The sequence below is a fragment of the Macaca thibetana genome, chromosome 15, assembly GCF_024542745.1.
Source record: "Macaca thibetana thibetana isolate TM-01 chromosome 15, ASM2454274v1, whole genome shotgun sequence".
NCBI lineage: Eukaryota > Metazoa > Chordata > Mammalia > Primates > Cercopithecidae > Macaca > Macaca thibetana.
In genome coordinates, this window is record NC_065592.1 from 62053791 (window position 1) to 62077852 (window position 24062).

Genomic DNA, 24062 nt, shown 5'->3' on the forward strand with positions numbered 1-24062 from the left:
CTCTTTTAACCCACAAAGAACTTTATTCATTCTCTATGGCTTTGTCATATTTTGTCCTAGAGTGTGGTTATGTGCAATGCACATCTGTCTTCTTTCTCTATACCTCTTACTATACTACAGATGTTTAAAACAGGGACCATATGTTATTTATTCTTGTACTAGTGTAGTGCCTCATACATAGTTGGCACTGAATGATATTTGTTGAATAAATGAATGAGTTTGTCAAATCTGAGTTTGATTTACTAATATTTATTTCATGATACCCCAACTTGTTTCCCTCTTATCACCCCTCTTACTCATCCTCGTGAGATCTATATGCAAAAAGGCAGAAAGTAGGGAGGAAATGCAGAGTCCTTGTTTTGAAACAGTCTAGTTAGTTTCAAGCTGCTCAAATGATTAGAAGTTTATATTGAGGAACATTAAAAATATCATTTTAGTCCTGCATAATCAGTACAGTATGAGATAAAAACTTTCAGTGAAATTCTAATTGGTTGATTTTCTGCTCAGGATATAAAACTGCTTAGCACCATTCAGTGCTAACAAAAATACATGATCACAATCTCAGAACCTTATACTTACCACATTACTGCATGTTCTGTATCGGATATTTCTTCCTTCACAGCTCCTAGGTTGCAAAAAGAAAAAAAAAAATTACTACTTATGAAAGGCTCAAAATCAGAAATATTTTCTCATAAAAAATTTCCTCTAAATACTAGTAAAAGGGCCTCTCTTTTCTTCTAAGCATGTTCTTAGAGGGGTTACTATTAAAAATCAAATGAGCAGATCTAAAGAAGTTATAGATGTAAATTGTTCTCTATAAGGGTTGAAACTAAGTATGTGTCTTGCTTCAAAAATCTTCAAAATAAGTGCGTAGTGCATATTTAATCAAATAACTGTTTGTGCAAACTTTTCTGAAAAAACTGATATTCAATGAATCCTTTCTTATTTCTGATATAAAACTGAAGATATATTTCATTGAAAAACTTAGATCTTGAAAATAAATTGGAATTAATGGAATTAATATTCAACATGTCTTAAAATCATAATTCTAAGAATGTGGAAAGTCATAATTCTTAAAAAATTATTTTTATTTCTAAAATATATGCTCATTATGGAGGTTTTGGAAAAGACAGATTACCAAAAAGAAAAAAAAGAAGTCCCCTGCTAGTTGCCTCATCTAAAGACAGTCACTATTATTTTGATTTATTTAGCCCTTTCCAGTATAAATAAAAAAATCACATCACTTATGCAATTTTGTATCCTGTTTTTGTTTCCATTTAAAATATTTTGGGACGCATTTTCTCACAGTATTAAATAACTTTAAAAACACCATTTTGAGAGCTACATAATATTCTAACAAATGATGTAAGTTTTTGCATAATTATTCTTTCATTATTTGTCATTTAAGTAATTTCCACTTTGGGGTTTGATAAATGATAGTATGATAAACCAACTTTGTGCTTATGTTTTATCAAAGTTTCTGACTGTGTTTTTTGAATAGATAAATTTCTAGAAGAGAATTACTAGACTAAAGGGAATGAACTTTTGTAAGTTTCTTCATAAATATTGCCAAAATGCATTCCATAAAGGTTGTACCATTACATACTCCCACCAGCAATACATGGGAGTTTCCATTTTACTGAATTCTTATGAATAAAAACAATCAACTTTTGATAAAACATTCAATGTTGACACTTAAGTCATGAAAAACAGTACTGTACTCTTTTCAAAATATGTCACACTTTTTTAAAAAGTAAAAATATACTACAAAATCCTCTGAGAATGATTATACTAATACCTAGTACTTTTAGAATTCCAGGTACATTTATAAGTTTGTAATATGTATAAATTTATTTAATATTCTCAAAATATTAATACCATTTTGAATACCATCATCATATCCACTTTACAGATGACAAAACTGAAGCTTAGGAAGGTTAAGTAACTTGCCAAAATGACACAACTATTAAGTTGTAGAGCCGACATTTGAAACCAAGCCATCTGGCTTCAGAACTCATACACTCATGATCACAATGCTTTAATGCCTCCTAATTTACTTTTTTGTTCAATAAACGTCCACAGAGCTTCTGTTATGTGTTTGGCAATGAAATTACAATGAAGAATACAAAGAAGAATGAATATGACTTGGTCTTTGTTATTAAGAAAATTAATCATATAATTTGATGTAAGAAATGCGTATAGTAATTGTATTAGGTCTTGAGAATGTTACCAGAAGGAAAATGTCATCTGACAATACAATGATACACAGACTATCTTAAAAATATAGAAAGGTTCCTATTCCTAAAGACTTGACTGTAATCAGACTGACTATTACTATGCATTAAAAATAGAAAAGGAATGTCTGGCCAGGCATTGGAACCACAGAAATAAGGAGCATGACAAAGACACATGTTTGTCAGTGCCCAGTCCAGCAATGTCCGAGACAAAAGGCCAATGAATTTCAAGTCTTGCATGTCCCATTGACAAGACTGCCGCAATCTCCACATAGATGACTCATGCTGACCTTGCTGATACCAATGAACATTCAGCTCATCCAAGGACCGCCCCTCATTATGGTATCAGGTTGACCAAGCTACTTACCAAGAGTGATCTGGATTTTCGTGACTGCTGAGAACAGAGAGTGCTGGCCATGCTGATGTGGGTACTCTGGTCCATGTGATGGACAGTTCTATTCCTTGCTGTAAATTAATCAACTGGCATTCTAGTTTGAAATATTCATCTCACGGGCTGAGTCATTGTGAGTACACGCCCAAGAAAAGGATGTGTTCTTGGTGCTATTGCTGAAAAATATCAGGTTTCTGACTCTAACAACATGAGAGCTAGGTTCCAGTTGATGGTAAATTTACAAGGTAATTGAATTCTGCAACTGGGAGGTCTTTGGTAGCATCCCATCTAGACATCAGTGTTTGCAAAATATGGTATGCTTTTCAATTTTGAAGTTCCTGCTGCATATGTACCACAGTGCAGTGCTTAAGAGTACCCAGTTTAAAAACAGCCTCTGCATTCTAGAATCTTGGCTCTATACCTCAGTTCTATCTTTGGTAAAATGGGATGATATTACTTGTCTCCTGGAATTATGAGAATTAACTGAGTAAGTATTTGTGAATCACTTCAGACAGTGTCTAGGACACAGTAAGCATTATGTAGACATTTGATAAATTAATTAAGTACATAATAGATGTAAAAATATAATAGCTATTGAAAGGAGGTCAAGGATATATGGAGAAGAAACTAAGCAAAGGCATAGAGGCACAAAAAGATTTGGTGTGCTCCCAAATTTTCAAACAGGTCTGGTTTTGGGGGGTTTAGGGTTTATGTGGGGAATTGCAGTAGATGAGTGAAATACCTTCTTTTTTTTTTTTTTTTTTTTTTGAGACGGAGTCTCGCTCTGTCGCCCAGGCTGGAGTGCAGTGGCCGGATCTCAGCTCACTGCAAGCTCCACCTCCCGGGTTCACGCCATTCTCCTGCCTCAGCCTCCCGAGTAGCTGGGACTACAGGCGCCCGCCACCTCGCCCGGCTAGTTTTTTGTATTTTTTAGTGGAGACGGGGTTTCACCATGTTAGCCCATGTTGGGATGGTCTCGATCTCCTGACCTCGTGATCCGCCCGTCTCGGCCTCCCAAAGTGCTGGAAATACCTTCTAATTTTGAACTTTGTAATACACAGAGGGGAACCACTGAAGGTATTAAAACAGAGGAGATTCAATGGTGAGATTTTGCTTTTAAAAGGTAAACCCTGGTGTTAACTATTGGGACTTTAATACTATTTGTTTTTCATTCTTTTTTTATTTTTTATTTTTTACCTAACCTTATATCCATGAAAGAAATAATGGAAACAAAACTGAATTAGGAGCCTGAAGATCTGGGATATAGATTTTGTTCTTCCACTTGCATAAACCTCTTGTTCTCTTAGGGTCTTAGTTTCCTTATCTGCCAAATGAATATAGGAATACCTATGCATAAAGTTAGGATCACCAACTGAAATAATGTACAAAAGCTCTGTTAAAATGCCAAATGAGCCTTTTCCCAGATATTTTAATCTGCAAATACCTACACAAATTTTACAGGCATCATTGAATAACAGGGGATATTAGCATAGAATGTAAAAGGTTGATTTAAATACTTATTATTTTGGAAAAGCAAAACAAAACAAAAGCAAAGCAAAGAAAAACTACTTGTCATAATTTCCAAAGAATATCCTGTAATTGTCTAATGCCTAATATGGATTTGCAGGTAATTTATGGATGCCTCTGAACTATCTTCCCTTTAATATATTACTTTTTTGAGAGCTTCTTTAATTTGACTGAAATAGGATATGAAGGTGGTAATGCTTAAGTATGGCAAAGTGATCATTATTGAAAGACACTATCAAATTGTGGATTATAATAGAAACACTAGTCTCTACTATTTATTCAGTGCCTGCTATAGGTAGTTGGCCCAGTGTTAGGTATTCTGTATATATTATCTCTAATCTTCCAACAACTCTACAAAATTTTATTATTCCTATTTAATAGATGAGAAAACTGAGGCAGAGAAGGCTGAGGAGGCTTAAAGCTACATACACAGAAAAGTGAACCAGGGATTGGAATTTAGGCGTGACTAACTCCTAAGTCTATCAAACAATAAGAAAAGGAACATGATGTGCTCAAGATACATAGTATACTAACACTAAGCTAAAGATCCGGAAAGCTGAGAGGGGAATTGGCCTGAGGGTTGACTGTGCCTTGTTGTTATTATATCAGTTTATAAACTATTTCTCAATTCTGGTAAATCCACTTCTAGAAAAACATAGGTAGACACACATTGGAACATTTCCAAGAAAACCATGCTCATCAGTAAAATGCAATGTGAAAGAACTTCAGTGCAGAGAAGCTTATATTTTTGAAAGTTCAAGTTTATGAAATTTGAATATAAATTTTACATAAGTAGCTAAGTGACTATTCCACCACAAGGATTTAATTCCTGCCAAGTGTGAATTTCTTCATCCAAGGCATTTATTTGGGCACAAAATCCCTGTCTGAGAATTAAGCAGTAAAAAATATTTTCCTTCATTTTTTTAACAGGTCGTTAATACAAAACAGCTGAGGGATTTCTTTCACATTTAAACAAAGTAAAATTCACCTCTGGGGATGAAAACAAACATTAGAAATTTCAGTCCAAAACGATGTCTGAGGAAAGCTGTAGACAAATGATAGGAGAGGATTTAAATAAAGATATCCTCCCAATATAAACCATAAAATAGTTACAGTACTGTGTTTAGGCAGTTCAGAACCATATCAATTATGAACTCAGAAACTGGGTGAAGTATGAAAGAACAAAATATAAGTATTAGAATATACTTTAATATAAACATGTAATATGCACATGTATATTTCTTGTAGCACTATTCACAATAGCAAAGACATGGAATCAACCCAAATGGCCATTAATGATTAACTGGATAAAGAAAACGTGGTCCATATATACCATGGAATACTATGTAGCCATAAAAAAGAAGCTCATGCCCCTTGCAGGGACATGGATGGAGCTGGAAACCATTATCCTCAGCAAACTAATGCAGGAACAGAAAATCAGTCTCACCTATAAGCGGGAGCTGAACGATGAGAACACATGTATACATGGTGGGTAACAACACACACTGAGGCCTGGGGAGACTGTGGGGAGGGAGAGCACCAGAAAGAATAGCTAATGAATGCTGGGCTCAGTACCTAGGTGATGGGTTGATCTGTGCAGCAAGTCACCACGGCACATGTTTACCTTTGTAACAAACTTGCATATCCTACACATGTACCCCAAACTTAAAATAAAAGCTGAAGAAAAAAAAACAAAAATAAAAAAATGGGCCAGGTGTGGTGGCTCATGCCTGTAATCCCAGCACTTTGGGAGGTTGAGGCAGGTGGATCATGCGAGGTCAGGAGTTCAAGATCACCCTGGCCAACATGGTGACACCCCATCTCTACCAAAACCACAAAAATTAGCAGGGCATGGTGGCGGGCACTTGCAATCCCAGCTGCTCGGGAGACTGAGGCAGGAGAATCACTGGAACCCAGGAAGAAGAGGTTGCAGTGAGCCGAGATTGTGCCATTGCATTCCAGCCTGGGCTATAGATATATATATAGAGAAAAAAATATATAGAGAGAGTATATATATATATATAGAAAATATATATAAAGAGAGTGTATATATATATATATATTTTTTCTAATTCAAATTTTCATCAAAAGTTCCTTATTTGCTTAGTCAGCACTTTACTCCAGGCCAGTCACATTAATTTTGATTTAATTCCTTCTCTCAAAAATAGAAATAATCTCAATTACAAGCTATTATGTGTGAATTATTCAGACTTTAATTCACTTAAGAGATTAGTATAGACTTGATACATACTTTATTTGTCTCTCATTAACACATAATACACCATCTAAACTTCCACTTCTTAAAATCCTGATGTTACAGTTTCAGCTGTCATCATTTAACGACCTGAGAAGAGGTGAACTGACATGAAAAATTAAAAGTTTTTTCTCTAGGGTCAAACAACTTGTTGGCTTCTTATTTCCCCATCCCCCTTCTCATTTAAACCTTTTAAAAAGGGGGAGGCATTTGATTTATCGCTCTTTTACCTTTATTCTTGTCATCTCTTCACTAAGCAAAAGAACCTTCTGGTGACATAGCCAGACTTATACCTGGTGTCAATAAACTGTTTCAAGAAAATCTGATCATGTGTATTTAACACTTCTGGGTTTTTAAGGACAATTGCACTTATATAAGGCTCATGGCACCCCAGGCTTTATCTCTGATTGCTAAAAAGCAAAGAACGTTGCTAAGCAAGAATAGGTTACTGTATTTCCCTGAACATCACTTGCCTTTCAAATACGGACTTATGGCAAAGAATATTAAAACAGGACGGTCCATTTGGTTTTTTTGTTTTTGTTTTTGTTTTTTTGAGACAGCGTCTCTTCTCATTCTGTTACCCAGCCTGGAGTGCAGTGGCACTATCATAGCTTACTGGAACCATGAATGCCTGGGTACCAGCGATCCTCCCACCTCAGCCTCCTAAAGCACTGTGAATACAAGCATATCTCGCTTCTTTCAGTTATCCAAAGAAATCTATGAGCTCTTTACAAGAGAAAAGACATAAAGCCATGTTTCGCAATTCAAGCTCCAGGAAGCCTGGGCCATTCAGACTGTGAATCTTAGAGCAAGCACAGATTAGAACAAGACAAGCGAATTTGCAACCCCACTGAGGGATTTCAAGTAATACCGGAACACGGTTTCTCCCTTCACTTCAAATGAGCATTTCAGTACTCACTGGAGCTATACTGCAGGAGGTTGCCCCAACCAGCCAGTTAAAAAAATTCTACATTCCTGAGGCTCTTTACAAAGAACTCAAGAGGAATAATAAATTATGAGAACAACTGAGAGAACCAAGCGCAAGTGTACTGTCAGCTTCTTTTCATTTTCTACAGATACATTGTTATTATTTTAAATAATTTCCACTTTTATTTTAGACTCAGGGGTACAAGTGCAAGTTTGTTACATGGGTATATTGCATGAGGCTGAGGTTGGGATTATGGATGATCCTGTCACCAGGTAGTCAGCATACTACCTGTTAGGTAGTTTTTCAGCTCATAACCCCATCCCTCCTCCTCCTCTGTAGTAGTCCCTAGCACAGACACATTATTGTAAGAGGTTCTTTCAGGAAATACTTGATGCCAATCAACTTGGCCATGAAATAGGAAACTATATGAACCACTGGACCCTGTGTGTAAAGCTCTTCTCAGATGCTAACTGTCCTCACCTGTGGTTCAAACTGGATGCTGAACACCCAAGGACTAGAACTGGAGCCTGTGCATAACAGATGGTTACTTGTGGTCTTACCTTGTATGGGAGAGAAAGAGGAGTTAGATGACAAGCTGTCCCTGTGGGTTTCACAGTTTCACAAGTCCCATATTCTAATCATTTTCTTAGCTTTGCTTTACTCTTGTAGTTAAAAATGTCATTCTATCATGTTCTACATTTTATTCTGTGTTTAAAATAATTATTATTTAATTCTAACTTATAATGTCATAAATAAAAATTACAATGAACCTTATTTATTTATGTATTTTATGTAAAAGCATTATTTTGAGGGAGTTTGCTCCCAACCAGAGGAGTCAATTCAGCACTGTATCTTCTTTAAAAGTATCTGCAGACAATCATGCTTATATTGTATCTTCATTATATATCATATCTAAAAACAATTAGACATGTTCCAGTATGCATCTCTAGTACTTTATTAATATTAACATATTTAAATTATTTTTAATAAACATTGAATAAATATATATTTATTCGGGACGTTTTTTAAAAATGTTTAATTTTTGTGGGTACCTAGTAGGTGTATGCATTTATGGGGTGCAGAAGATATTTTGATACAGGCATGCAATGCATAATTATTATGGTAGTGGGTATCTATCCCCTCAAACATTTATCCTTTATGTTACAAACAAGTTACTTACACTCTTATAGTACTTTTAAAATGTACTTTGAGGCCCCTCCTCTATGCCACATGCTTGCAGATAACACTGTACCTCAAATAATAAGAAATGTGCTGGGGGGGCACGCCTAAGATGGACGAATAGGAAGAGCTCCAGCCTCCAGCTCCCAGCGTGAGTGACACAGAAGATGGGTTATGTCTGCATTTTCAACTGAGGAACTGGGTTCATCTCACTGGGGCGTGTTGGACAGTTGGTGCTGGTCCGCGGATGCAGCCCAACCAGTGAGAGTTGAAGCAGGGGGAGGCATCGCCTCACCAGGGAAGTGCAAGGGGGAAGGGAATTCCTTTTCCTAGCCAAAGGAAATTGAGACACACAACACCTGGAAAATCAGGTAACTCCCACCCTAATATTGCACTTTACCAAGGGTCTTAGCAAATGGCACACCAGGAGATTATATCCCACACCTGGCCCAGAGGGTCCCACGCCCATGGAGCCTCCCTCGTTGCTAGCACAGCAATCTGAGATCTAACTGCAAGGCAGCAGCAAGGCTGGGGGAGGGGCAACTGCCATTGCTGAGGCTTAAGTAGGTAAACAAAGCCCCCAGGAAGCTAGAATTGGGTGGAGCCCACCACAGCTCAAGGAGGCCTGCCGGCCTCTGTAGACTCCACCTCTGGGGACAGGGCATAGCTAAACAAAAAGCAGTAGAAACCTCGGCAGAGGTAAACGTCCCTGTCTGACAGCTTTGAAGAGAGCAGTGGTTCCCTCAGCATGGAGGTTGAGATCTCAGAACGGACAGACTGCCTGCTCAAGTGGGTCCCTGACCCCTAAGTAACCTAACTGGGAGACATCCCCCACTAGGTGCAGACCGACACCTCACACCTCACACAGCTGGGTACACCCCTGAGATGAAGCTTCCAAAGCAAGAATCAGCCAGCAACACTCGCTGTTCAGCAATATTCTATCTTCTGCAGCCTCCGCTGCTGATACCCAGGCAAACATGGTCTGGAGTGAACCTCAAGCAAATTGCAACAGACCTGCAGCTGAGGGTCCTGACTGTTAGAAGGAAAACTAACAAACAGAAAGGACACCCACACCAAAACCCCATCAGTACGTCATCATCATCGAAGACCAAAGGCACACAAAAACACAAAGATGGGAAAAAAGCAGTACCGAAAAGCTGGAAATTCAAAAAATCAGAGCACATCTCCCCCTCCAAAGGAACGCAGCTCATCACCAGCAATGGAACAAACCTGGCTGGAGAATGACTTTGATGAGTTGAGAGAAGGCTTCAGTTGATCAAACTTCTCAGAGCTAAAGGAGGAACTATGTAACCAGTGCAAAGAAACTAAAATCCTTGAAAAAAGACTTGACGAATGGCTAACTAGAATAACCAATGTAAAGAAGTCCTTAAAAGAACCGATAGAGATGAAAACCACAACATGACAACTATGTGACAAATGCACAAGCTTCAGTAACTGATTCGATCAACTGGAAGAAAGAGTATCAGCAATTGAAGATCAAATGAATGAAAAGAAGCGAGAAGAGAAGTGCAGAGAAAAAAGAGTAAAAACAAATGAACAAAGCCTCCAAGAAATATGGGATTATGTGAAAAGACCAAATCTACATCTGATTGGTGTGCCTGAAAGTGACAGGGAAAATGGAACGAAGTTGGAAAACACTCTGCAGGATATCATCCAGGAGAACTTCCCCAACCTAGTAAGGCAGGCCAACATTCAAATTCAGGAAATACAGAAAATGCCACAAAGATACTCCTCGAAAAGAGCACTCCAAGACACATAATTGCCAGATTCACCAAAGCTCGAATGAAGGAAAAAATGTTAAGGGCAGCCAGAGAGAAAGGTCGGGTTACCCACAAAGGGAAGCCCATCAGACTAACAGCAGATCTCTCAGCAGAAACTCTACAAGCCAGAAGAGAGTGGGGGCCAATATTCAACATTCTTAAAGAAAAGAATTTTCAACCCAGAATTTCATATCCAGCCAAACAAAGTTTCATAAGTGAAGGAGAAATCAAATCCTTTACACACAAGCAAATGCTGAGAGATTTTGTCACCACCAGGCCTGCCCTACAAGAGATCCTGAAGGAAGCACTAAACATGGAAAGGAACAACAGGTACAAGCCATTGCAAAAACATGCCAAAATGTAAAGTTCATCGACGTTAGGAAGAAACTGCATCAACTAACGAGCAAAATAACCAGCTAATATCATAATGACAGGATCAAGTTCACACATAACAATATTAACCTTAAATGTAAATGGACTAAATGGTCCAGTTAAAAGACACAGACTGGCAAACTGGATAAAGAGTCAAGACTCATCAATTTGCTGTATTCAGGAGAACCATCTCACATGCAGAGACACGCATAGGCTCAAAATAAAGGGATGGAGGAAGATCTACCAAGCAAATGGAAAACAAAAAAAAGCAGGGGTTGCAATACTAGTCTCTGATAAAACAGACTTTAAACCATCAAAGATCAAAAGAGACAAGGCCATTACATAATGGTTAAGGGATCAATTCACCAGGAAGAGGTAACTATCCTAAAAATATACGCACCCAATACAGGAGCACCCAGATTCATAAAGCATGTCCTTAGAGACTTACAAAGAGACTTGGACTCCCATACAATAATAATGGGAGACTTTAACACTCCACTGTCAACATTAGACAGATCAACGAGACAGAAAGTTAACAAGGATATCCAGGAATTGAACTCTACTCTGCACCAAGCGGACCTAATAGACATCTACAGAACTGTCCACCCCAAATCAACAGAATATACAGTCTTCTCAGCACCACATCACACTTATTCCAAAATTGACCACATAGTTGGAAGTAAAGCACTCCTCAGCAAATGTACAAGAACAGAAATTATAACAAACTGTCTCTCAGACCACAGTGCAATCAAACTAGAACTAAGGACTAAGAAACTCAATCAAAACCACTCAACTACATGGAAACTGAACAACCTGCTCCTGAATGACTACTGGGTACATAACGAAATGAAGGTAGAAATAAAGATGTTCTTTGAAACCAATGAGAACAAAGACACAACATACCAGAATCTCTGGGACACATTTAAAGCAGTGTGTAGAGGGAAATTTATAGCACTAAATGCCCACAAAAGAAAGCTGGAAAGATCTAAAATTGACACCCTAACATCACAATTAAAAGAACTAGAGAAGCAAGAGCAAACACATTCAAAAGCTAGCAGAAGGCAAGAAATAAGATCAGAGCAGAACTGAAGGAGATAGAGACACAAAAAACCCTCCAAAAAATCAATGAATTCAGGAGATGGTTTTTTGAACAGATCAACAAAATTGATAGACCACTAGCAAAACTAATAAAGAAGAAAAGAGAGAAGAATTGAATAGACGCAATAAAATATGATAAAGTGGATATCACCAATGACCCCACAGAAATACAAACTACCATCAGAGAATACTATAAACACCTCTATGCAAATAAACTAGAAAACCTAGAAGAAATGGATAATTTCCTGGACACTTACACTCTCCCAAGACTAAACCAGGAGGAAGTTGAATCCCTGAATAGACCAATAGCGGGCTCTGAAATTGAGGCAATAACTAATAGCCTACCAACCAAAAAAAGTCCAGGACCAGACGGATTCACAGCCGATTTCTACCAGAGGTACAAGGAGGAGTTGGTACCGTTCCTTCTGAAACTATTCCAATCAATAGAAAAAGAGGGAATGTCCCCTAACTCATTTTATGAGGCCAACATCATCCTGATACCAAAGCCTGACAGAGATACAACACAAAAAGAGAATTTTAGACCAGTATCCCTGATGAACATCGATGCAAAAATCCTCAATAAAATACTGGCAAACCGAATCCAGCAGCACCTCAAAAAGCTTATCCACCATGATCAAGTGGGCTTCATCCCTGGGATGCAAGGCTGGTTCAACATTCGCAAATCAATAAACGTAATCCAGCATATAAACAGAACCAAAGACAAGAACCACATGATTATCTCAATAGATGCAGAAAAGGCCTTTGACAAAATTCAACAGCCCTTCATGCTAAAAACGCTCAATAAATTCGGTATTGATGGAACGTATCTCAAAATAATAAGAGCTATTTATGACAAACCCACAGCCAATATCATACTGACTGGGCAAAAACTGGAAGCATTCCCTTTGAAAACTGGCACAAGACAGGGATGTCCTCTCTCACCACTCCTATTCAACATAGTGTTGGAAGTTCTGGCTAGGGCAATCAGGCAAGAGAAAGAAATAAAGGATATTCAGTTAGGAAAAGAAGAAGTCAAATCATCCCTGTTTGCAGATGACATGATTGTATATTTAGAAAACCCCATTGTCTCAGCCCAAAAGCTCCTAAAGCTGATAAGCAACTTCAGCAAAGTCTCAGGATACAAAATCAATGTGCAAAAATCACAAGCATTCTTATACACCAGTAACAGACAAACAGAGAGCCAAATCATGAATGAACTCCCATTCACAATAGCTTCAAAGAGAATAAAATACCTAGGAATCCAACTTACAAGGGATGTAAAGGACCTCTTCAAAAGAACTACAAACCACTGCTCAGCGAAATAAAAGAGGACACAAACAAATGGAAGAACACACCATGCTCATGGATAGGAAGAATCAATATCGTGAAAATGACCACACTGCCCAAGGTAATTTATAGATTCAATGCCATCCCCATTAAGCTACCAACGACTTTCTTCACAGAATTGGAAAAAACTGTTTTAAAGTTCATATGGAAAGAAAAAAGACCCCACATTGCCCAGTCAATCCTAAGTCAAAAGAACAAAGCTGGAAGCATCACGCTACCTAACTTCAAACTATACTACAAGGCTACAGTAACCAAAACAGCATGGTACTGGTACCAAAACAGAGATATAGACCAACGGAACAGAACAGAGCCCTCAGAAATAATACCACACATCTACAGCCATCTGATCTTTGACAAACTTGACAGCAACAAGAAATGGGGAAAGGATTCCCTATTTAATAAATGGTGCTGGGATAATTGGCTAGCCATAAGTAGAAAGCTGAAACTGGATCCTTTCCTTACTCCTTACACAAAAATTAATTCAAGATGGATTACAGACTTAAATGTTACACCTAAAACCATAAAAACCCTAGAAGAAAACCTAGGTAATACCATTCAGGACATAGGCATGGGCAAGGACTGCATGTCTAAAACACCAAAAGCAACGGCAATAAAAGCCAAAATTGACAAATGGGATCTAATTAAACTAAAGAGCTTCTGCACAGCAAAAGAAACTACCATCAGAGTGAACAGGCAACCTACAGAATGGGAGAAGATTTTGCAGTCTACTCATCTCACAAAGGGCTAATACCCAGAACCTACAAAGAACTCAATCAAATTAAGAAGAGAAAAACAAACAACCCCATCAAAAAGTGGGCCAAGGATATGAACAGACACTTCTCAAAAGAAGACATGCATACAGCCAACACACATGAAAAAATGCCCATCATCACTCACCATCGGAGAAATGCAAATCAAAACCACAATGAGATATCATCTCACACCAGTTAGAACGGCAATTATTAAAGAAATCAGGAAACAACAGGTGCTGGAGACGATGTGGAGAAATAGGAACACTTTCACACGTTGGTGGGACTGTAAACTAGTTCAACCATTGTGGAAAACAGTGTGGCGATTCCTCAAGGATCTAGAACTAGAAATACCATTTGACCCAGCCATCCCATTACTGGGGATATACCCAAAGGATTATAAGTCATGCTGCTATAAAGACACATGCACACGTATGTTTATTGCGGCACTATTCACAAAAGCAAAGACTTGGAATCAACCCAAATGTCCATCAGTGACAGACTGGATTAAGAAAATGTGGCACATATACACCATGGAATACTATGCAGCCATAAAAAAGGATGAGTTTGTGTCCTTTGTATGGACAAAGGACATATGGATGCAGCTGGAAACCATCATTCTCAGGAAACTATCATAAGAACAGAAAACCAAATACCACATGTTCTCACTCACAGATGGGAACTGAACAATGAGATCACTTGGACACAGGAAGGGGAACATCACACACCGGGTCCTATTGTGGGGAGGGGAGAGTGGGGAGGGATAGCATTAGGAGATATACCTAATATAAAGGACGAGTTAATGGGTGCAGCATACTAACGTTTCACATGTATTCATATGTAACAAACCTGCCTGTTGTGCACATGCACCCTAGAACTTAAAGCATAATAAAAAATTTAAAAAAAAAAAGAAATTTGCTTACAATACACTTCATAACAAGTAATGTTTAATCTGGTAACACGTGCCTATGGAAACTGACCTTAAACATTAAAATGTGTCCTTCTCCTTTTTTGAGGCTAACGTTCACATTTTTCTCTCATTTAAGGTTAAATCTCCTTCATTGAACAAAGCCACTATAATTCTAGAACTAAATGCATCCCCTGTACATATAAAAGTAGAAAGGAGGAAACAGAGGTTCTTGGTGCTTTGGGACTTTCAAAAGCATAAATAAAAAAATCTCCCTTTCTCCTAAGCATTTGGTCGAAAGGTCCTTGAATCCCACACAGACGCAGTTTTCCACTGCCTTTTCTACATGGGATACATCACGTGGCTCAAACAGATTAGTGCTAAGGGAAAGATTTATTTATTTTTTTTTGAATAGATAGATACACAAGCCAAACTATTATGATGACTTGATAAATGTGGCTTTTGAAAATGCTTTCTGTTGTAATAATACAAGAAACAACAAGGTGGCATGCTGCCAGGCATCATCCATCAGTAGGTGAGCTGGCTGGGAACAGACACAGCCCTGGTGCCATGTTAGCTCATCCCAGTGTGCCAGAGGCCCTAACAGGGCCCTAGGGAGCCAAAAGAAGAATCGCCCTTAAAGCCGCATTCTCAAAGCAATTTTAAACTGATCAGGGGAGAGTGAAGTTCCACATTAAAAAATGGTGCTGTAACTTGTGAACTAGACTTAAAAGTGTTTCTTTGGCATAGATAACATATTTCTGTGACCTCAGTTTTATAATTCAACACTTCTGCTCGATCCTAATTTGTCATTATAAAAATGTTCTGAACACAGTGCCAACTTGGAAACACTGATTTATGTATATCCAGAGAGTTACTAAAACTTATTGTGGAGACTAAATTTGATATAAATGGAAATTATGTAGGTTTGGGGAAAACAGTCTAAGACAACATCCTCTCTGGTTGTTTGATCTTCTCTTGACCAGATGGAACTAAGGAAAGCATCTCTGTACTTTTACAGGTTTTTGAGCAACAGTTAGGAGGCTGGTAAATTAAAATTTAGACCCACATGAGAATGTTATGGCTGAATTGTGGAGTTTGTCCTTTAAGTTTCAAATTGGCTTATTTGCTATTATGACTGTTTGGTATGTCTAAATTATAACTAGAAAAATCACTGCCAATTTTTTTTTTCCAAACAAGTATGATTTTACATATCCCTGCCTATTCTTCAAAGAAAGACATGCTATAACAAAGCATCAAGTTTTCACAAATATGGGCTGGAGTTATGAAAATGAGGAGTATACTCATGTAATCAGAAAAGAAAAAGGCGAGAATGAGAACGTAGACCATGAAGGTCATGCCCAGCTTCTAATGAAGCCAGAAACTGCTCTGAACATACTGCTCAAAAAATCTGAGACAATGTACGATAAACACCCCAGTGGGGAAAATGAGCCCTGGGCAGTGCTTCCTGGTTAACACACTTTTTGTACAATGTTTTCCAATTTGCAGTCACTTAACACATTCATTGGACATCTGGTCTGTACTAGTACTAAGCAAGGCACTGTGAAAGACGCAAAAATAATGACCTCCCTGATTCTTATCAAAGTTATTATTTACTTGAACAAATCCACACAAATCAGAATAGAACACACAACAGTATAATGCCTGGTGAACAACTCATAGGAATGATCTGAATATTAAATACAGAAGGAATTTGAAAAAGGAGAGATTGAGGAGAGGGCAATAGCTTACAAAGGAAATATCTTAGGTGGGAGGTCCTATATGGGTGATAGGAGTCCCAAGAATGTGATGGGAGAAAGGAGACTTACTTTGCGATTCAGCCCTCCCTTCCTACTCCTGCTCCCTTGAGTACTACACTAGGTTCTTACCCTAAGTTTAATTCAGTAAATTCACCTAACAGTGACTAGATACCTACTCTGTGCAAGGCAAGAAGGTATAAAGAAAAGGAAAATAAAACCTGAGACCATAACACTGATAATCTAATTAAAGACAGTACCATATAAATAACGATAACACAGCCAGACTATGTAAAGGCGACTTAAAGGTAGTGCAAACAAAATGCCTCACAAATACAGCATGGTGAGACTCAGGGGTACAGGTGAAAGTGGCTTTAAATAACATTTAGGATTTTGACAGGTGAGCATGTGGAGGGAGGGACATTGTAGGTGAAGAGCTCACCAGGAGAGGAGGCACAGAGGCAGCAAAAGGCCAGCATTTTAAGGGTCTAGGACACCATCCTGTAGCACCCACGCCTCTTTCACTTTTAGAAAACCAGCCTGGCCAACTGGGTGAAACCCTGTCTCTACTAAAAATACAAAAATTAGCCAGGTATCATGGCGCATGCCTGTAATCCCAGCACTCAGGAAGCTGAGGCAGGAGAATCGCTTGAACCCAGGGGCAGAGGTTGCAGTGAGCTGAGATTGCACCAATGCACTCCAACCTGGGTGACAGAGGGAGAATCTGTCTCAAAAAAAAAAAGAAAGAAAGAAAGAAAGAAAGAAAAACCATATTACCATTTAACCTAGCAATCCCACACTGGGTATCAACCCAAAGGAAAAGAAATCATTATACAAAAAAGACACCTGCATTCATATGTTTATTGCTGCAATATTCACAATAGCAAAGTTATAGAATCAGCCTAGATGTCCATCAGTGGATGACTAGATAAAGAAAATGTGGCAGATATACACCATCAATACTACTTAGCCATAAAAAGAATGAAATCATGTCCTTTACAGCAACATGGATGGAGCTGGGGGCCATTATCCTAAGTGAATTAACTCAGAAGCAGAAAATCAAATAGATATCTTCTCACCTATAAGTAGGAGCTAAACAATGGGTACACATGGACATAAAGATGGAAATATTTGGCACTGGGGACTCCAAAAGAAGAAAGGCTGGGTTTGTGGGGTGGGAGTGGAGAAACTGCCTATTGAGTACAATGTTGAATATTTGGGTGATGGGTACATTAGAAGCCCAAACCCCACCTTTATGCAATATACCCATGTAATAAACATGCATGTATACTCCCTGAATCTAAAATAAAAAACAGTAAATATTTTTGGACATTGATTTACTTTTCTCCCTTGCAGTCTGTTTGGTCTCTGAGCTGCAGAATCTAGCAACGTGCTTGGTGTACTGTTAGTGCTTTACAAATATTTCGTGAGAGAAGGAAGGAAGGAAAGAATCCCGGGAGCGAGGGATAGAAGGAGGGAAGGAAAGAACAAATGGCCAAAGGAAGAAGGAAGAAACATACAGAAGGAAATGTTATAAAGATAATTTCAGGCCATGATGAACTTTCAGCCTCACATCTGTTCTAATTTTTGAACTTTGAAACCTGATTAAAATCTTTCTATAACAAGATGAAAACTTTAAAATGAAACTAAATAGCTACCAAAGTAAAAAACACTGGGCTCTATTTTAATGAACACGTTTATTTTCATATATTTATTATAAGTTGTGTTTGTCATTGCAATGCATTTGCTTCCTCTGAAAGATGGCTAGGGGTGGGGGCCGGGGGATTGCTGCCTTTGGCTAAAGATCCACTAGCAGGAAGGACATGGACTTTATAGTATACACACACACGCCATAAGGTTTGCAAATGATCTTACATTTGCTCAGTAGCCAAAAGAGGCAAAGAATGAGAATAAAAACAAATGTGTTTTAGCAACATCAAGTCCAACTTTTCCATCTTCCCTCTGAGGAAAATGTATATTATGAAACTCTAGGACTCTAACAACCTCTCCCGATACAAGCCTTGAGTTGGAAATTTATGAATTATTTTGGCTAGAGACAAAAGCTCTCCAATCCTTCCATGTCACCCAGATGTTTGTTGCAAAATGGGGGTCTGGAGAGTCACAACATATTTCTTTAAAACCAGTTATATGAAGAACAGTTCTGCTCCTCTTCCAATCTAACAGCAAAATGGGCTTGACTGCATATCTGGAGGAGAAACTATCTCTTTTTTAGGGGCACACATTTCAGAGTTGAAGGGCACCTTGGATGTCTGTTCAACAAATATTTATGGAACACTTGTTCTGTTCCAGGCACTGCCCACCTGATTTCACAGATAAGCAAACAAAATCCGAGAGAAACTCAAATCCAGTCCAATGTCATGCAAATAGAGAACAGTGCCAAAATTCAAAATCAGTAGTTTTACGAAAAATAAAATAAAAGGAATAATCCACAAAGTAGGCAATGAAACTCACTGCTACAAATTCTGGTTCCCACAACATGTGGTTCTCTCCCAGTAAGAAAGGGTCTTTATCTGGACCAGGGATTCCTACTCCAAAGCCCAAAGGCAGGGGCTGGCTCTGCAGCTGTTTAAGGTTGGTATATTAGTTAGGGGCTTCAGCTGATGATCCATGCATGGATGTAACATCACCTAGTGTTTTATAGTTATTCTTCCTGCCTCCAGGTGAAGTGTCCATCCCCTATTGTATATGATTTGGATGGACCACCCTCTGTTTGCTCTTAATATCCAGTATGTGTCTCCATCTCTCTCTCTTGTTCTTCCTTTCTCTCTCTTTCTCAGTGACTGAAACTAAGGAAAACAGGGTCAGATAAATCTTTTCTATTTTCTACAAATTGAGCCCAAACCAAAGAAATAGTTCAAGTAATAATGCAAGTAGCATTAGGAAATCTTTCTTTCTTTCTTTCTTTTTTTGTTTTGAGTTGAGGTGAGGGAGGACCTGGAGGGATGGATGCTGAATTGAAGATGGAAAACTCAACTCAACTCTGTGAATAGGAAGTTTAATGACTTTAAGGAGAGGTGAGTCTCCGAGAATTTGAATAAACAACCCAAGAATCACTAGGACATTAACTTGGTCATTCACCAACAAGCTGGAAGCTTAAAGGATCATGTTTGTAGGCTTAAATAATAAAAGGATGAAAGAATAAGTCAGAAATCACTTAGTTCATTCACCACTTTGGACAAGGCTGATGATGACTAATACTAGACCAGAAAAGTAGATACAGAGTAGTACCTAGGGCAATTCCCACTGTTACATCTTGACATGCTTGTACCCATGACTTCTCTCCCACATGGCAGACTCCATCATTTCACAGAAACTGCAGTGAGGATATGAACATAAAAGAAGTTTCTTTGTCAGAAAATCCTGTGGTAGCTCACCCCCGTAATCCCAGCACTTTGGGAGGCCAAGGCGAACAAATCACTTGAGCTCAGGAGTGAGAGACCAGCCTGGCCAACATAGTGAAACCCTGCCTCTACAAAAAATACAAAAATTAGCCAGGCATGGTTGCTCATGCCTGTGGTCCCAGCTACTCGGGAGGCTGAGGAAGGAGGATGGTTTGAAACTGGGAGCCGAAGGTTGCAGTGAGCCGAGATGGCAACACTGCACTCCAGCCTGGGCGATACAGTCAGACCTTGTCTGAAAAAACAAACAAACAAACAAACAAAAATTCTTCTTTTCTTCTTCACCTTAACCTCTAATTTTTCAGGGAGCTAGAGATAAACCTTATCATTGCACTATCACCCCCTTCAAGACAGCAGCAGTTTTAACCCTGGATACACATTAAAATCATTTGGAGAGCTTTGAAAAAATTACTGATGTCAGGAATCCACCCCAAGAGATCCTAATTTAACTGTTCTTTGGTAGGGCCCAGATATTTGTATGTTTTAAAGCTTTCCAGGTGATGCTAAAGTGTAACTAGGATTAAGAATTACTTCCATAATAGAAGGAGGAATAAAAACCACATGACCATCTCTGACAGATGCAGAAAAAGCGTTTGGCAAAATTTAACATCTTTCATGATGTGAACTCTCAAACTAGGCATAGAAGGAAATGTCTTCAAAATAACCAAGGCCATATGTGAAAAGTCCTCAGCTAATATCACACTCAATGACTTTTCCTCTAAGATCATGAACAAGGCAAGGTTGCTCACTCTTGCCGCTTCTGTTCAAAAGTGTACTGAAAGTCTTAGATCTGTAAGACAAGAAAAAGAAATAAAAGGCATCCAAAAAAGAAAGGAAGATGTAAAATGATCTCTGTTTGCAGATGACATGATCTTATAAGCAGAAAACTCTAAACAGTTCATGAAGGACTAATAAACAAACTGAGTAAAATTAAGGGATACAAAATCAATATAGAAAAATCAGCTGCAATACTACACACTAATAACAAACTATCCACAAAAGAAATTAAGAGAACAGTCTCATCTACAATCACATCAAAAGGAATAAACTACTTAGGAATAAACTAAGGAAGTGAAGGACTTATACACTGAAAATCACAAAACATTACTGAAAGAAATTAAAGGTGACACAAATAAATGGTAAAACATTCCATGTTCATGGAGTGTAAGAGTTAACGATGTTAAAATGTCCATGTTACCCAATGTAATCTACAGATACAATGCATTGCCTATCAAACTCCCAGTAACTGATTATTATAGAAATAGAAAAAACAGTTCTAAAATTCCTATGAAACCAAAAAGAATCTGGAATGTTCAGAACAATATCGAGAGAGAACAAAGCTGAAGGCACCACAGTTCCCGATTTCAAAACATTTTATGAGCTACAGAAATTAAAACAGTATGGTACTGGTGTAAAGATATGCCAGGGTAAAGACACCTTGGTGTGAAGACAGACATACACACCAATGGAACACCTAGAAAAACACTCACACATATACAGTCAACTGATCTTTGGCAAAGGTTCCAAGAATACACAGTGGGGAAAGGTGCTGGGAAAACTGGATATCCACATGTGAAAGAATAAAATTGCTATCAAAATTTCACCACATATGAAAACTAACTCAAAATGGATTATAGACTTAAATGTAAGACCTGAAACTATAAAACTCCAACTGGAAAATATAGGGGCAAAGCTTCCTAATATTGATTTGTCAATGATTTCTTAGCTTTAACACCAAAAGCACAAGCAACAAAGGCAAAAGTAGACAAGTAGGACACTACCAAAGTAAAGAGTCTGCACAGCAAAGGAAACAACAAAAATGAATGAACTTTGAGGCCATTATGCTGAGCGAAATAAGTCAGAAATAAGGACAAGTACTACGTGATTCCATGTATATAAGGTATTTAGACTAGTCAAGTACACAGAAGCAGACAGGAGAATGGAGGCTGCCAGAGGTTGGTGGGGAAGGAGAAATCATGCTTGCCATTCAAAGAGTCTAGTTTCAGTTACACAAGATGGTAAATTGTAGAGATCTACCGCACAGCACTGCTAGTATAGTTAACATTACTGTATAAAACACTTCAAATTTGGTTGAGATGGTGGATCTTATGCTAAATTGTGTTACCACAATAAAAAATGAAAATAAAAAGAGGAAGGGAAATAACAAAGAGGGAATTAGAGAGGAGATTAGCTCTAAGATCCTTCTCAGCTCAGTCTAGGTCTAAGTTTGAAATATTTTCTTAATTCTGCAAATGCAGAATTGGTTCCACCAACCTTGGTTCTGTGGTATAGGGATTAGGTTCCCAATTCTTTTGTAGAGATGTTTAATATCACATAGTTTTCCTCCTCTTTAGGTAAAGTGCAGATTGAAGAAATAAAATGACAACACTGCATATACTGTTTAAAAGCCAATTATTAAACATTTGAGTGTCTGCTGTGTGCTAAGCACTGTAAAAAAGGAGGACTTCATACAACTTAATTAGGAAAAGAAAGCATTATTATATAAAATGATTCTACCATAATAAAATAACAATACATATAAAATATTTTTAAAACCCAGTTCCATATATGTATTATTTACAGAATTGGGGGAAGTTCTCTTAGTTCTTAAAATATCTTACAACTATAATCAGTAGAAACTCAGAGGCAAATTAATAATTTGGTAAATTCTTGAGACTCTGGCCCCTTGGGATTTCTATCCTTGGTTATACCTACCAATTTGCTTAATGCATAGTAAGTATTCAATAAATATTTATTGAATGAATGAATTAAAATTGAGGAGATATACAAACTTTAGAAGGGCTACTGAACAAGCCACATAAGGATTTTTTTTTTTTTAATAAACAGAAAAAGACAGCTAAGAGTTACAGATTCCTGATATGGCAAGTAAAGGTTATGGACAACAAACACATTTCCAATCATCTTTTATTCCAACAAATTGGCTTATGGGATAAAACAGGCCATAAATTGGTCTTAAACATTCAGTCATTGGCCTTAGAGCATTTGTCTCCTGAAAGGAGATCAGATCTTGGAACAATATACCCCTGCCTAAGATATATGACCTGAAATATTAGAAGTCCTGGTAATACATTTAGACTAGGCTTTCACCCAAAAAGTAAAAGGAAGGCAACTGCAAACTCTTAAGCATCTGTTCCAAAATGTGCAATCTCCTTTAATGAAACAAAAAGACCATCTCATACAAATGACATGAGTAGTCATACCCACTCTGAACTTGTATATCTTTCTTTTAAACAAAAATTCAAACATTTCCAAGGAAAACAAGGGTGATAACATATAACACCAGATGAAGAATAACAGATAAAGCCTGCTTTGGGGCTCACTTGAGCTGAAAGTTCTAAAACCTCTTAAAACAAGTCCTGTGAACCTTAATTGGATGTTATGACAGAGATGAGATGTCTTTGAAAGAAAAAAAGCAAACATTTGTTTTAGAAGCAAAACCTTACCATTGAAAATTTTCTTTTGGTATATATTATTATACAGTATAGAAGTAAGACGCTAACTAAAGCCTATATTAGTGTATCAATATTTTCATGGCAGAATATCTGTGTTTGCAACTAAAAATCAGAGAAGTCAGTTTACTTTCTCTTAGCACAATTATTATGAAACGAGACTTGTAGAATGATCTTTCCTATTCCTGTGGACTAAGACTCCTTGGGGCTATTTATTTTAATTTTTCTGTGTTTATGTTGACACCATTCTGGCAGCCACATGTCTTTGGAATAATACTATAATCTTACTTGTTTTAGGCACCCCTCATGTGACTTTTATTTCTTGCTCATCTAATAATTGTATTTACCTCAAAAACTTTTAAATTCAATTTTAAGATTTAACTCAAAATATATTAATGTTTTAACAATTCTGCCATCCTTCATAAGATCAGTTTTTGCTATTTGGATAGATATGAAACAGCCAAACCCATCATTGAATCAGTTAAGATTTAGCATAATATTTGTATTCTGACTGTATTAATTAATTATGCTCTTAATGCAATATTGATGTAGTATTAATCTATACTATTAGCTAGATGAATTTGGCATTTCAGAAAGTATAAAAGGTCTCAGAAGACCTTTAAATCTTCTTTAGTCACCAGTGCAAAGG

The 24062-nt window shown here is 37.7% G+C and overlaps 1 protein-coding gene across 1 annotated transcript in view; it reads right to left on the bottom strand.

Annotated features, from left to right (window-relative positions):
* Positions 1-24062, bottom strand: part of ADAMTSL1 (ADAMTS like 1) — a 419209-nt gene that overhangs the window by 357808 nt on the left and 37339 nt on the right. The window contains exon 3 of the mRNA XM_050761325.1: positions 580-625. Within this exon, the coding sequence (XP_050617282.1) occupies positions 580-625 (46 nt within the window). The remainder of the gene's footprint in view (positions 1-579; positions 626-24062) is intronic.